The sequence below is a fragment of the Podarcis cretensis genome, assembly GCF_951804945.1.
Source record: "Podarcis cretensis genome assembly, chromosome: 3".
NCBI lineage: Eukaryota > Metazoa > Chordata > Lepidosauria > Squamata > Lacertidae > Podarcis > Podarcis cretensis.
Window position 1 is genome coordinate 70869705 of NC_137172.1, and position 15630 is coordinate 70885334.

The window sequence follows — 15630 nt, forward strand, 5'->3', positions numbered from 1 at the left end:
TGCCTGTCATGGCACGTATCATCTCTGTGGGATAGATGTTTGGGGCATGGTACTATCATGGTTCTATTCCTACTTATAGAATAGGTTCCATAATGTAGTATTGACGAACTTCTGCTCTGCTCCATGACAAGCTGTGGGAGACCACAGGGTTCTATTCTGCCCCCTGTGCTATTTAACAACTTTATGAAGCCATTGAGAGAGGTCACTGGAGTTTTTGGAGCTGGTGTGCTGATTATGGTGTGCTGTATGATGGATGATAATACCCAGCTGTGTTTCTTAATGACATCTGAGTCAGGTGAGGTTGTGCAAGTACTGGATGTCTATAGCCATATGCCTGCCGTTATGGACTGGATGAGGTCCAGTAAACTGGAACTGCATCCTGACAAGATGGAGGCTCAGTGGATTGGTGTGTTTTGATTCCAGAAATTAGGTGATCAACTTGGTCTAGATGGGACTGCAATCCTGAAGGAACAAGAATGTAGGCTGGGAGTACTCTGTATTCAATCTTGCCACTCAAAGCTTAAGAGCTTTGGTGGCTTGGAGCAGTTTCGGCAAATTTTGACTGACCTGCCAGTTGACTGTTGCTAGACAGAAGCAGTCTAGTCATAAGGGTGTCTGCTTTTGTAACTTTGCAGTTAGATTACTGCAGTGTGCTCTACATGGGGCTGCTCTTGAAGATGACATAAAAGGGACAGGAGCCAGCAGCAAGATTGCCATTGGGAGTCTCTCATATAATCCATCTACGGCTGGTCATAAAGAAATTACATTGACTGCCAAATGCTTCCTGTCTGCTTTCAATGTGTTAATTTAGAGCGCTAAATGGCTTGGGACCTCAGTACTTGAAAGGTTGCCCCTCTCCATATATTTCTCCCTGAGAATTAACATTTGCTAGGTTGGATGGGGTACTCTCTTGTGCGCCCCTCCCCTGGAAGCTGTGGAGATGCAGGAGAGATCTTTTCTGTTGTGGTGCTCCAATTATGGAATCCCCGCCTTCCTGACACTGATATTGACTATAAATTGGCACAAATTAAAACCTTACTTTTTTTTTGACTTTTGGGCCATTTTGAGAGTAGTTCAGCATTTGACCTGCTTGTGCGGTTTTTTGGTGTCAAGCATTTTAGACTTTGTATTGAATATAACTAGTGCTTTATGGTTTTTGAATTTCAAGGATTGTTTTATTGATTGTTTTACAGGTATATTCCAACCTGAGATCAACTGCTAATAGAGCAAGTTAGAAATATTTTGACAAATAATGACACTGATGTTCTAAGCATATTAATAGCTTGAAGGTGATTAAAGAACATCAGTGCTGTCTTTTATTTCTTACTCTATTTCTGATGCATTGATTCTTCCAAATGTACCTTCCTTCTCTTGTTTGAATCAAATCAGTAACACATCCATAGATAAAAAGTGATGGATCAAACTCTGTTTGTATGTAAGTTTATGTTCTAATTAAAAGTTTGTTGAAGTCTAGGAATTGAAGTTGACTTAAAAATTGTATTTTAGAACAACTTTCAGCAATAATCAATATTAATGAGAAGTAAAGTTTACAATACACCCAATACACTTTCCCTCACTGGAATCAGTTATTGGCAAATTATAATCTCCCAATTTTCATACGGAGCCTAGCACTTCTAAATGCATTACTTACTATACCCTGTAGTTCATGTGGTTGCCTTGGAAACCCTTAAGTTGAATGGTAGGATGAAAAAATATTTTAAAATAATACAGTTTTAACCATCTTAGTGATTCCTGTAGTGAAATGTGCACATAAATCTTGTTAAATCTGTCCAATCTTTCTCCCCCATTTAGTTCAGAGGAGATCAGTTTTGCTAAACAGTTGTAAGCAACAAGTCAGTTTTTAGCATTTGACTTCCTGTTGGCAAATTGTACATCTAGACTGTATGTTTGCGCAAGATGGCAATTATATCAGCAAGACTTGCTCAGTCATTATTGTTTGCAATTGGCGGAGTGTCTTTTCTAAGCTCTTACAGCTATGAAAGAGTAATCAACATAAAAGAAAATAGTGATCATGAATTATAACACACCACTGTTTAGACTACTATAGCCTTTCGTTTCTTGCAGTGATAAATTGTAAATGTGTTATGCTACAGTTTAACAATGCCTAGTGTACTTGGGGGTTGGTGTTCCACCCACTCACACCCTTCAGCAATAACCATAAAATCAATAAACAGTTAAGGTAAAGGCTATTACATTCCTCCAGGCTTTCCTAAAGCACAGTAAGGTGTAGGGTAATCCACTACTATTTTGTAGACCAGGCTTCCTCAAACTCGGCCCTCCAGCTGTTTTTGGCCTACAACTCCCATGATCCCTAGCTAGCAGGACCGTGGTCAGGAATAATGGGAATTGTAGTCTCAAAACATTTGGAGGGCCGAATTTGAGGAAGCCTGTTGTAGACTGACATACCAGTAAGAATAAACAAGCAGGAAACAATTTACTGTTAGCTGTGTTAAAAGATCACAGGATATTAACTGAATCATATATTTGTATGCTGTTAATGCCCAGTTGAATGTTAAGGCTTACTAGATAAACTAAAAGGCCTCTGATATTAAACAATTTACATAGCAGAAAGCAAAAGCGAATTCCCAGCTAGAGGTCTTTCATTGCTGAAACACATTAATCAGGTAGAGGTTATGCTAAATCTTTAACTGTCATTAACCTTAGAATTTTACCATTCTAACTGTTAGAATATGATTTGCCAAACTTGCTTGGAACTTGAGCACAAACATTCTTTTTCTCTTTCAGTATGTAATATATTTCTGATTGGTTGTGCCAAACATTCCATATATGTTATGACTCAGTAGGTCTGTTCCTTAATATCATTGTGTATAAATGACCACCATTCCTGTATGACAGGATTTTAACATGTTATTAAAGGGTGGAATCTTCTCACTTTTTCAGTTTATTCCACAATATTCTGTTTCCGTTATTGATCAATCAGTCTGATTCAATCTGTGTTTAGGATTCAAGCTTGCACAGATTGAAAAAACTTCTTCTTAAGCGGTTTTGTGACTATGTAAATAAACCTGTGTTATTTCTTTGGTTTAAAAGCTGGTGATTTACACTAATTTGAAGGACAGAAAACATCCAGAGTCAAAATATCTTTTTCTATAGACCTTTTGATCATGTGGATTATTGAATAACTTATGTTTCAGGCACAGCTAGTGGACATGAAATCAGAACTGATAGAAACACGGGCTGAAAAAGCAGTATTAGAAAAAGAGGTGCACGATCAACTATTACAACTCCATGCCATCCAGCTTCAACTCCATGCAAAAACTGGTCAGAGTGTTGACTCGGGGACAATAAAAGCAAAGTTGGTGAGTACTAGTAACAGGAAGGACCTATTTTTTACAGCAGAATTGTTACTCCAAACTACTGTATTTACTCGAGTCTAACGCGCCATCAAAACTAATGTACACCTCAATTTTCAGAACCTTTAAACCAAAAAAAGTATTTGCTGGTGAATGTAAATTGAGCCATCAAATCGAATTTTCCCAATGTAATTTGGCCAAAAAGGTAAGCATTAGATTAGAATAAATACAGTATTTTATTTGTATGCATGTGTGCTCATAGAATTCATCTTCTGTCTTTCTGTATTATCTAGGAAGCAGTTTATCTAGTTTATGTGAATGTCACTTGCCATGGTTAGGCTTGCTACCTAAGAGACTGTTAAATCTATTAGCTAGAGATGTAAAATGAAGTGGAGTCCGTCCGTCCCCCATCAGCCCAATTTGGCCTGCCAAGACTATCTAGTTGACCTGCCAAGCCATCTTCCCTACACTGGGCATCACATATGAAATCATATGTGGAACACATAAAGGCAGTGCTTGACCAAAAGGGGCTTTGCAGGGACTGTATGCCTTGTGACCTGTTATGCAAGTGTCTGACAAGCTGCTGGTTGTTGGATCCTTCCGAAGCATTGTACAAAGTGCCTGAGAAGTGCTGAGAACAGGGATTACAAAGCGCTTCGTGAATCACTTCCCAAAGGCCCAACAATCGTTTTGGGAATTGGGGAAGTGCTGTGCGAATCTTTTTCCAAGACCTGTTCTCAGCGCTTCCCTAGCACAAGGCAACCAGCTGATAGCCAGGTGTTGGGGAAGTGCTGAGCTTTGACAGGTATCGCTCAACTGATGTCATTATGATGTCAGTTGATGACTAATGAGTAGCTCTGACCACCCCATTGGGGTGGAGGAGATAGAGAACTGGCCCACTGGGCCAAAAAGATTCCCCACCCCTGATGTAGAGGATTCCACTGTCATAGTTAGAAGTTTTTAGAGGAGGATTTTTGCATCTCCTATTTTTGTGGATTGAATTCAGTATTATGGAATTGAGGCGTGCAAGTAGCACACATTTGGATAAGAGCTTTCTAAGTGCTTGTCCAGTTATAGTAGCACGTCATGTATTTAATGAACTATCTAGTCAGTCGAATTCCAGTGTGCTAGGGGCTGCATGAGATTTTATTCATGGCTAGAGTCAACAAAATTTGGGCTACTGTATCTTAGCCTTTTATTCACAGACACTTAGAATTAAGAACTGTGAAATAGGTTTTGTGAACCCAAAGTCCTTTCCCCTTTATAGGAACACATATATACCTAGCAAGTTACAATTTGAAACCAAGGGGTGTTTCAAAAGCACCATAAGGACATTAGAGCCCTGCTGAATCAGACCAAAAGCCTATCTGGTCCAACATGCTATTCCCACACAGTGGTTGGCTAAAGAAATCAAAAGTTCGAGTGGGCTAGTACAGGTCTTATAAATGGACCTGAGTAGCAATCTGAATTCCAGACATACATTTGAAGTGATTGATTATGTGATTTAAAATCAGATGGTCAATCAAAAGTATAAATCTTCATTTTGCCAAGAAACAAATATCAGTAACTTTTTGAGGGTATTGTAGGAAATGCTTAGTTTATGTAAAAGGTGTGATAACGTACAAAATCTGCTCATTGTTAGCTGGAAAGGCATACTTGTTTTTCAGTTCCTGCTAGTTCTTGTTCAAACCATATCAGATGATGACTGTGCCCATGAAAAAGAAGGAAGAGGAACTGAAAAAAGATCATATCCAGACCAGTCTTCTTTTAAAATTTGCCCCACCAGTATTCACATCTCTTTTTTAAAAAAGAATGCTTGTTGCAGTGCAGGCTTCAATTATTTGCTAGTAAAATCACAGTTTCTATTTATTTGGAGATATTTCCCCATTTCACAGTGTGAGAGAAATTCAATTTTCAATGAGCAAGTATTTATAGTAATTGTCTTCTTTGTAACCATGGATCATACAATTTGATTACTGCTTAGACTGAGAATCTTGTCGATGTATGGCCCTATAATTTTGATTATTATTTTTTGGCCAGTATTTCTAATTACTAAACTTTTTTTCTCTCATCCTAAGTCTGCCCCTTCTGTGGAGGATATGGTAAGTTCACTGGCTGTCTTCATCTGTGTTTAATTCAAAGCAGTGCAGTAGTTTTCTGCAGAGCTGCGCATATTAGCCTGGAGAGTTAGTGCCAGTGAATGTCTGCTAGATTCTTTCCTTTCCACAGTTTCTTAGAAAAGTCCTTGTTTATGTTCAGTATTCTTTTTAGATTTGATGCTCTTTTCCACTCAACATGCATGTCTGTATTGCTGCTGTTGATTGCTATGACTAATGTGGGAATTTTGAAGTAAAGCTTGGAATTGAGTCTAAATGTAGCAGGTTATTAAAGACTGACTTTGATCGCAATCCAGAGATCCAAGCAACTAACTCTGTGATGCACTCAGGCTTTGAACAAAATCAGCTGTGATATGGCATGGCAGTCAGCTGTTCAAGAACCAAAACATCACACAAAGTGCAGTGAAACCTAAAATGTTTGTCTGTTTTTTTTGTCCAGAATCCACAGTGTTTTAAGAATACTTATATGTCCTGTAAAACAGCATGTTTTTTTAAAAAAATTGTCACCTGATGGTATATTTATGTAGCATTCTATTCCTACCTACCCTTCAGTGGTTGCATTCCAAAAGCCAATGGCATGATGGCATATTGGCATATTTTTGCCCAGGCTGCCATGATATATGTGCAGAAATTAAAAATGAAAATAGTTCATGAACTTAACTTGCAATTCTTAAACTTATAGATACTTAGAAACCTTTATAAATCCTATTGGAATATAGACAAGAAATTGTGAGGTTCAGTGTGGATTTTCTAGTATATTTCAATTTTAAACAGGAAAACTTCATTTCTCAATTCCTGTACCTTTCTGTAGTGTAAACATTGGGTGATATCCACTCTGTCCATTAGGAATGAGGAGGATAGAGAGGGAATACATTCTCTCTTTACTTTCTCTACTACACTATTCATATTTATTAAAGTTTTCTCGTGCTTTGTCCCCTTCCCTACCTTTTTTCCTAAATAAAAAGCCCCAGTTCCTTAAGTCTTATCTCTGTGTTGTTCCCTGGCAATTAAATATGCCTTTGAACAGCAGCGCTGGGTATCATGTTTGTGTGTTTAAAAAACCACTTATTTTTAAAGAAGCTTATTTTATTTTCATCAGTTCATTTAACATGCTTGCCATATGTCTTAAATATACATAATTTTAGCCAACTAGTTGCCTTTCTTCTTCATATTTGCAATTCTTTTAATAAGCAGTGCCATGCTGTATTATCCTAAATTAGCTCCTGTGTCATAAAAACAGTTTCACATTATGATAGCTCAATTGTAGTTAGTTCTTCTTGAACAAATGTAGTTTTCCAGACTTGTCCCTCAAATTGCCTTCTGATGCAGTTAGATACGTAAAACATTAAGATTTGTAAAATGCTTTGTGGCATGAATATTTTTCTACTCACTTGCAATACCGTTGTAAATGTGTACATGCAGATTGTATCTAAATGTTGTGTGTCATGGTTTTTTCTGTGAAATTAAAGGTTAGACTAAAGATGCTTGCAGTTTTCATATCCACATAATAGGAATGTTTAGCTTGTGGCTAAAATAACCAGGGTTTTACTTCGCCAGGAGAGAGAACTTGAAGCCAACAAGAAAGAAAAGGTGAAAGAAGCTCAACTTGAAGCTGAAGTGAAGCTACTTCGGAAGGAAAATGAGGCACTTCGTCGACACATAGCTGTGCTCCAGGCTGAAGTATATGGGGCAAGACTCGCAGCCAAATATTTAGATAAAGAGCTAGCTGGAAGGTGTGTAAAAATTCAGTAGCTTGCGATGGACATTTGGGACAGAATTGTTGTTTAGGAGTTGGCATGCCTGATCTCAGGGTACTTGTGTGGACCATATGGGGGATGTGGAAGAGTAGAATATAAGAGCTTATCAGGATAGTGCTGAACTGCTATCCAAACTATCTGTAGTGGGAGAAGATAAGGACCGGGATTCACAAGGTCAGACTTGGGTTGCTTCCAAACATGGGCAATTTAGCATTCTGCAATCATTCTAGTTCTGCTTCAAGGTGGAAGTGGAATAGCAATTCTGCTTCCCAGATTCTAACTTTATGTAGTAAAGTGGACAATTCCCCTTTCCTGAGCTTGAAACATTGGAAGGGGGTTATTTTCATTGGGACCTGCATGTGTGGTTTAAATACTCCCTCCTCACTGCACTCCTGATCATGAATACAGCGGGAAGGGGGAAGAAACAGATACAGAGACAGTGCTATCTGAACCAAGGTTTTAAGTGATTGACTTGATTCCTGGAGAAGAAAAATTGATCATGTAGAAGGAAGAGCAGTTTAACCGGCCAGAGTGGCAGTTAGGCCACCTATACCTGGGAAAATTGCACAGCTCAGCCATAGAGGGATTTTTTAGCTCTCGAAAAAGTCTGCAGCTGAACAGGTAAAATGTGAGGGGGATGTTTTACTCATGACATTATGCAAATACTCCTTAAAAAGTGAGTGAACAAAGCATGTCTATTCCACAGTAAATGCCAAATGTGGAAGCAGCCTTAAGCTTGGCTATGAAAGAGCATGGTACAGCACCCTCCCCACTTTCTTTCCCTATTATTGCAGTGACTGTGAAGCCATTTGATTACCTCTTTATTGGACTTGAGAACACGGCACCGAGAGAGCAAATCAAAGAGTAGTTTGAACCTCTCACTTCATACATATCATGTTCTTTTCTCATTATGTAGGGTTCAGCAAATTCAGTTACTAGGCAGAGATATGAAAGGACCTGCTCATGATAAACTCTGGAACCAGCTGGAAGCTGAAATCCATCTGCACCGGCATAAAACTGTGATCAGGGCATGTCGTGGTCGTAATGATCTAAAGCGACCCATGCAAGTACCCCCAGGACATGTAAGCTTCTTGTTTTCAACATTTGTCAATATAATGTTTGTACCTTTAAATGTATGCCGACATTGGATATATTAATATATCTGTTGCCATTCAAAACTGAAATTCTTATTATGGCTCAGATCAATGGGGCAGAAAAAAGGAATTTCATTTTTTGTAGATTAAATTACAACACTGTTTTATCACAGTGCGTGTAAAGAGTGCATTTTTCTTTTTTTTTTCTAACTCGCCTCAATAGTCAAGGGGAAGAAATGTTAAAATTGTACATACAGTCGTACCTTGGTTGTCGAACACCCTGGAACTCAAGATGTTTTGGCTTCTGAATGCCGCAAACCCAAAAGTGATTGTTCCGGTTTGCAAACGTTCTTTTGGAACCTGAACGTCCAATGGGGCTTCCACAGCTTCAGAAGCTGTGATTTGGTTTTCAAATATTTTGGAAATCAAACGGATTTCTGGAACGGATCCCATTTGACTTCCAAGATACAACTGTATATGAAACTTAAGGAATAATTACAATATTCTGTATTGGGATTTGGACTAAGTGAATCCTAGTTAGTGACATAGGCTGCAGTCATTACTTTATTTACCTGGGAGTAATCCTTCTTGAAGTCAATAGGACTTATCTCTGAGTAAACACAGTTAAGATTGTGCTGTAAATAAAAAAAAAGGTATTCAATATTGAAAGGGTTCACAGCATTTACATCCACAGCACCCTTAATTTATAGATGTGAGAATCTTATTAGGCATTCTGCTTTTAAATTCTGAAGCTCAGGATAGTCCATTTGAGCTTTGCAATAACCCTTGTAAGTAGGCTGGGCTAAGATTTAGTGTCTGGAATATAATAAGCATGTGAGCTTCATGACTGAGTGGTGATTTGAACTTTGGTCCTTCCTGTCCCAGCCTGTCCTCTGCACTGCATACTGAGTCTTCCAAGCTCTTGAACATACAACCTGTTGCTCAGAGGTGGTCAAACACATGGGGTTTATAGTGCTGGCACAAAGGAATGCATTGCTTTTTTGTTTACAACCTTTCAGGCCCTAAACTGGGCCCCCAAAACAACCTAAAAAACTTTCAGTTAAAAAACACTTGTGGTGCTGGAAGTTATAAGGCCTGTTGCTCTGGTACTGTGGAAAGGGGAAGTGAGGGTGGTGGGACTTCTTCCAGCCTCTTAAACCCCATCAAAATGGAAGTTTGTAACCATCAACTTCTGGAACATTGCTGTGACTTCCAGAACTGTAACAAGGGTTTTCTCTAACTGCTTTTTAGTGCCCAAAATTTGTTTAATTCTGCTTATCTTGAAGCCAGTGTAGGAAAAACCTTTGCTTGTGCCACATCAACTCGGATCTTGGATAGGGCTGAGGTGCATGTGTTTTCCTTTCTAAAGTAATCTTTAGAAAGGTGATTTTCTTATAGCAGCAATGTCTATAGTATTCTGAATTTAGAGATTATTTTGTCTGTAGTGATAGTAGTGTCCTGTGAATCTCTGGAAAACTTTGAAAAAGCATTGTCATAGCTGTTTTTTGTTTTTTTAAACTAGGATCCAGATTCTTTAAAGAAGAGTCAAGGTGTTGGTCCCATAAGGAAAGTTCTATTGGTTAAAGAAGATCACGAAGGACTGGGCATTTCAATTACCGTAATATTTGAATTTATTTTCTTTTTCTAGGATTCAGTATTTACTAACAAGATACTTAACATTTTATTTTATATTTCCTGTGTGTCACACTGGCCCATTTTACCTACATCAAATGGTTGCTTTTGTAACTCTCTTATAAATGCAACTGAAAGAACTTAAATTTTTCATTATGCTTTTGTGAAATCTCTGCTACAAATGCATTATAAACTGTGCTATACATCAAATACGCAGAGCAGCAAATACTTATTTGTTGAAGAGCAGCATGAATTCAACACTTTTGAAATCTACAGTGAAGAACATACACAGTGTTAGGCTATAATTCATTTTGAAATTGTGGCAATCTCCTGACTTGTGTTATGTCATTGTGATAGGGTGGAAAGGAGCATGGTGTTCCCATCCTCATCTCTGAAATTCACCCAGGTCAGCCTGCTGATCGATGTGGAGGTCTGCATGTTGGAGATGCCATTTTGGCAGTAAATGGTGTAAATTTGAGAGATGCCAAACATAAAGAAGCTGTAACTATTCTTTCGCAGCAGGTATTTTATTTTTATATCATGAATACTGAACTGTTAATATGCATATATACATTTAGTGGGGTTTGGCCGATAATTTGGGGCAGGGCCTCCTGACATTTCTCCATTTCAGCTATAGGACTGTGTGTGTCTGAACACAAGCACTAAGAGGAAGGGTTTATTAATTACTGGGCAGCATACAGATGCTCAGTAGTGGAGCCACATACTTTGCATGCAAAGGACAGAAGGTCCTAGGTTCAGTCCTTGGCATCTCCCGACAAGGTTCGGAAAGATTCCTTCTCTGAAACCCTGGAAAGCCCCTGCCATTCAGTGTAGACAAGGCTGAGCTAGATGGACTAGTAGTTTGACTTGGTGTAAGGCAGCTTCCTATGTTTCTAAGATAGGGCCTGGGGCAGATTTAGGGGAGCATGACCGGTTCAGTTGCACTGGGCGCTGCAGGGGTTGCCACAACTAAGATTTAGAATGGAACATGAGAAGGGGTGTGGGGAGCACCAAATTTGGGCGTCACACAGGGCACCACTTAAATTTGAGACCCGAGGTCCACCACTGGTAGGGCAAACATTCTGTGTGAAGTTTTCTTCTGCAATTACTGAAAGTGCAAGTTTCACCAGATGAATGTTTTGGAGACTCTTAAAATTGTCTGTATTGCCATTTTCAAAAAAACAAACAAACCCAGTTTCCATACATGTAAGTCACATCCAGAATTAAACTAAAGTTGAGCAGTAGTCCATTCATTTGGGGCCTTGCTTCAGAGTGTCCAGAAAGTCCTTCCAAACGTTCTTATTTCAGCAAGGATTATCTGGATGACTATACTCTGCAGGCATGTATTGCAAGACTTGATCTGGCTTTTCTTTTATATTAGGATTTATTTTTTTTTACTATTCTGTTGTATAGCTATAGTTCTGAGATTTCATATTTTAAGTGTTCTGAATGGACTGCCCATTCTTAGAAGCAACATAATCTTCATTTCTGTATTCTAGAGAGGGGAAATTGAGTTTGAAGTTGTGTACGTTGCTCCAGAAGTGGACTCAGATGATGAAAATGTAGAATATGAGGATGAGAGTGGACATCGTTATCGTCTATATCTTGACGAATTGGAGGATGGTGGAAACTCTGCTTCTAATAGAAAATCTGGATGTGGAGATGTCAAACAATTGCAAGGTAAATGTTCTGGGATGGTTTTTTTTTAATAACTAAGGTACAACATTTCAAGTAAAACTTGATTTTGTAAATTTAGATTCAATTGTTTGGATATGCTTAGGATGATCTGTCCTTAGATTGAGATGACAGTTATGCAGTTGTGTCACAACATGTAAGGTTAAACCATATATGTTCTTGGCAAATATAACGCTTGGGCAGAATGGCAGCTCATCGTTTTCCTTTGCTATTTTTGTCAGAATATTGCCATATTTCCCTATATTCCCATAAAGCAGACTCTTGATTTGAAATTGTAGGTATATTCTTCCTTTCCTCTTTCTTGGTGACTATTTTTGTGATGTGATTTAAAGATTTCATATGGTCAAAGATTAATGCAGTACAATTTTCAAAATCTGGATTTGCCAAATCCCTATCCATAACTTGGGGGTGCCTCTGCATTGTGTAGGCACTTCCTTGTTTTGCTGGTTACTGGAATTTTCTGTTTTGTGTGGTGTTTCTGTACTAGTTGGAAGGTCTTGTTAGAGGGGAAGTGGAGAGCCATATTAATTCCTAACCCTCTGCAAGAGCACATGTAGATGGGGAAAAGGTGGTTTGGCCTGCAGTAGTCCCTATTCTTCTTAACTTGTTTTATATACAGTCCATTTCTAGAAGTCTTGGAATTTCTGCCTTCCTGTGCAGCATTGGTGCATGTGTTCTCCTTATCAGCAAAAATTGTTGGGTGGGTCAGTTTGTAAACTTTAGGATGCTGTACTATAAAATGTTACAAACATTCTTTTCTCTCTTTTGCAGTGTTTGATAAGAAAGCAAGTATTGATGGCCATGAAAATGGAGACCTAGGAAATTCAGTTGAAACAGAAGAGACTATATCTAAACTAGACCAATCTGCTGAAAGCTTAGCCTAAAACCACCCCTAACTCATCAGTGGGACTGGTCTCTTCCTCAAGACAGGTTGTGTAGACCGTTCTGCATTCAAAATTCCACATAAAATTATAAAGGACGATTAAAGGGATAAAGAGAAGCTGTGTTGCTGTTGCCTGGAAAAAAGCTGTTCTGTTGGTTACCTCAGGGCTTCATTATGAGCGTATCTAAATGTGTAAAATTTCCCATTTTTCTAAGAAGTTGCATGTCAGATGAATTTCCCTTGAATTATAAGCACCAAAGCATGTTGTTTCCAAAGGCTTTTCTTGCATTTAACTTTGGATCTTGTTTATGATAAAAGGGATAGACTAAAGCAAAAGAACTTTGACACTTGGATCCTCTGACTAATAGCAGAAGCAGAAAATTGGCATTCATTTGATAGAGGAATAGATTTTAATGACCATATATAAGGGAGACATGATTTCTCAGAGGTATATTCCTGACCTACCTAGTTGCTTTTAAAATGTGTATTGTAAAAAGGTAAACAGCAAAGTCAATTCATTTCTGATTTTCACAATATACAAAAATAAGTTTGGTTTAAAACATACACATACAAAACATTTTAGCTGCTAAATATTTATTGTGACGTTAAATCTCTGAAATAGATCCTAGTGATCTGTTCCTGAGATGTTTTTCAGCATTATTTAATGCAGCATATATATATAAATATATTCCTTTAAACTCTCTTGCCAATCAATGCTGGATGTGAAGTATTCTCCAAAGGTATTAAACAGAATACTGTTTATTTTAAAATGCAAAATAAGTGTAAAATTGGCCTCTTGGAATTATGTCTGCCCTTAAGTGTAGCATGCTCAACTTACATAATTGTATCATTGGGTGGCTACCATTCTGTGTGAACTGAATTAGGATGGAGTTAGATGACCATTCTTTCCACTGCATAGTATTTTTTACAGTTGCCACACAGTGCCATCTATGTGACCCTGGGCTGTCTAAAGGAGCTCTGTGCCCTACAGGCTAATAGTACTGTTACACTTTTGACAATGTGGCTCATCCACAGAATGGGAGTACATCATGCCTTAGATCCTTTAACAACCTATTTCCACATATATCCCGTCCACATGGATAACTGTAAAGGTTGCTGTGCATTGGAATGAAAATGTGCCTCTAATGCAGTCCAAAAAGTTTACAAAACATTCTCTGTAGGCATGGTTTTATACGAGAGTTGCTAAGAGGGGCGATTCAAATTTTTGATTTAAATCCTTTGCTATAGGAACTGATTCACTTGACACTCTTAAGATGGGAGGATGGTGTTGGATACATAATAAACCATTTAATCTGTGGCTAAATAGTCATCAGATTGCTTCAGGCTGTGTCCAGAGAATGCTTCATCATACCATTTTTACATCTGTTTTTTTAAGATGTATTGCAGTGTTGTAAGGCAACATGAAAGCAATTGCCCAGTTGCCTGTTGTGTGTTTAAAAGTCTGTAGACCACCAGAACTCCATGTGATTAGATCCCTTGTGGAAGGTGTTCTCCAGTTATGATCGTGTCATAGCGATCATTGTTTCCATCCATAAATGCAGTGCTTGCCATGTCATTGGTTACCCACGCTGTGCTACATTGAGAGGTTTGGATCAACTGGCCCTTAGCAAGTGAGAATTGAGTGCATCCTGGATCTTGCCAGGTGATACTTAAGACTGTGCAGGATCACGTACCAAATTTGTTACAGTATAATAGTCCTAGTATTTTACAGAACTACGGTATATTTTTTTAAACCCCAAATGTGCAAAATAGTTTTACACCTGAATGCCAAAGGCATTTTTAGAATCCATTGGGGGTTGTCTTGGCTAGGTTGCTGTTCAGTTATGTGTATGTGTGTATGTTTATATATATATATGTATGTATGTATCTATATCTTATTAGAGCGCACACTCTCCATATGCAAACAGTTAAAAACCATGTAATAGCTTTTCTTATAATAGGATAAAGCATGAAACGCCTGCTTTCCATTCATTGTTTTGCGGGCCATTAAAATGTAACATGTAAAGATGTATTTTGAGAGTGCAAATAATGTAAAATGACAGCTTTGTAAGTGTTTTTATAGAATGTACATAAATTGAGAGCGAGCGAAAGGCATTTAGTGTAATGTCAGTTAACCTAATGTTTAATGTTAAAAAACCATTGTGTTGTAGAACACAGTTAAACTTGTCTCTCCTAGGTGCACTATATATATACATATGTTTATAGAGAAATCTTTTAAATGTAAATACTTTATGCAAAGATTTTGCTATTTATAAATTCTTTAACTGTTGCTCATAAAATAATTTTTGTGTGTCATTTTGCTCATGGAACTGTATTTGATTTGCAGTAAAATTTTATAGCTGCTCCTTTAATACTGTATATTAAAGTAATCTTAACCATGATACTGCCTCCATTGCAAGCCTAGTATTTTAAGCAAGCCATGAAATTGGAAAGGCTGCATTTTCTGCTGTTCATGGATGTGCCTTTGCCCTGCCATATGAGGCTGTTAAGCAGCATATGATGTTTTCTGGTGTGTATTACAAAAACATTCCCTGTGTATTGCTTTTCATTAGGAAATCTAAAGGGGAGCAAAATGAAGAGTTGACATGGGAGCACAGTGTTCCTACACAAGCCTGTTTTTGTCAGTAGGACATGTGCAAAAGAAATTACCTGGTATCCCCCTTTTTTAGAATGAACTCTCTTCAATGTTTGCTCCATTTTGCCCTATTTCTGAGCATGTTGAATCTTGGTCTATCGAAAGAGCTTTCCTATATCCCTTGTTAACAGTAATCCAGGGATTATCTATGAGAGAATGTTACTTTCCACTCTCAAGCGAAGAAGCATGTTCTCCGCTTGATATACTTTTGTTCTGTCTGAAGTGACAAAAATGCAGACGACCTTTCTCTGTTGCATTTGCACAACTTCGCTATTTATTAAAATCAGGCTATTGTTGAACACTGTTTGCTGGTACTGCTTTGTTCTCCTTGTGACGGTATCACTGCACAGAAGTCAGTGAACGGTTGTAAACGGCACTGATAAATAACTGCACAGAAATTCCCTCAGACACTTCCCACCATTGTTTTGTCTAGGCACACTTTGGGAAAGCCCAGACCTCTG

The 15630-nt window shown here is 38.2% G+C and overlaps 1 protein-coding gene across 2 annotated transcripts in view; it reads left to right on the top strand.

Moving 5' to 3' along the window:
• The window catches only part of GOPC (golgi associated PDZ and coiled-coil motif containing), a 21278-nt gene extending 5810 nt beyond the window's left edge, over positions 1-15468 (top strand). Inside the window, exons 2-9 of one of the 2 annotated variants that reach the window (XM_079970802.1) lie at positions 3177-3341; positions 5414-5437; positions 7010-7185; positions 8126-8291; positions 9826-9921; positions 10293-10457; positions 11435-11615; positions 12402-15468. In XM_079970802.1, the coding sequence (XP_079826928.1) occupies positions 3177-3341; positions 5414-5437; positions 7010-7185; positions 8126-8291; positions 9826-9921; positions 10293-10457; positions 11435-11615; positions 12402-12514 (1086 nt within the window). In that variant the 3' untranslated portion in view covers positions 12515-15468. The remainder of the gene's footprint in view (positions 1-3176; positions 3342-5413; positions 5438-7009; positions 7186-8125; positions 8292-9825; positions 9922-10292; positions 10458-11434; positions 11616-12401) is intronic. The other variant, XM_079970803.1, reaches the window with a different exon arrangement.
• The last annotated feature ends 162 nt before the right edge of the window (positions 15469-15630 follow it).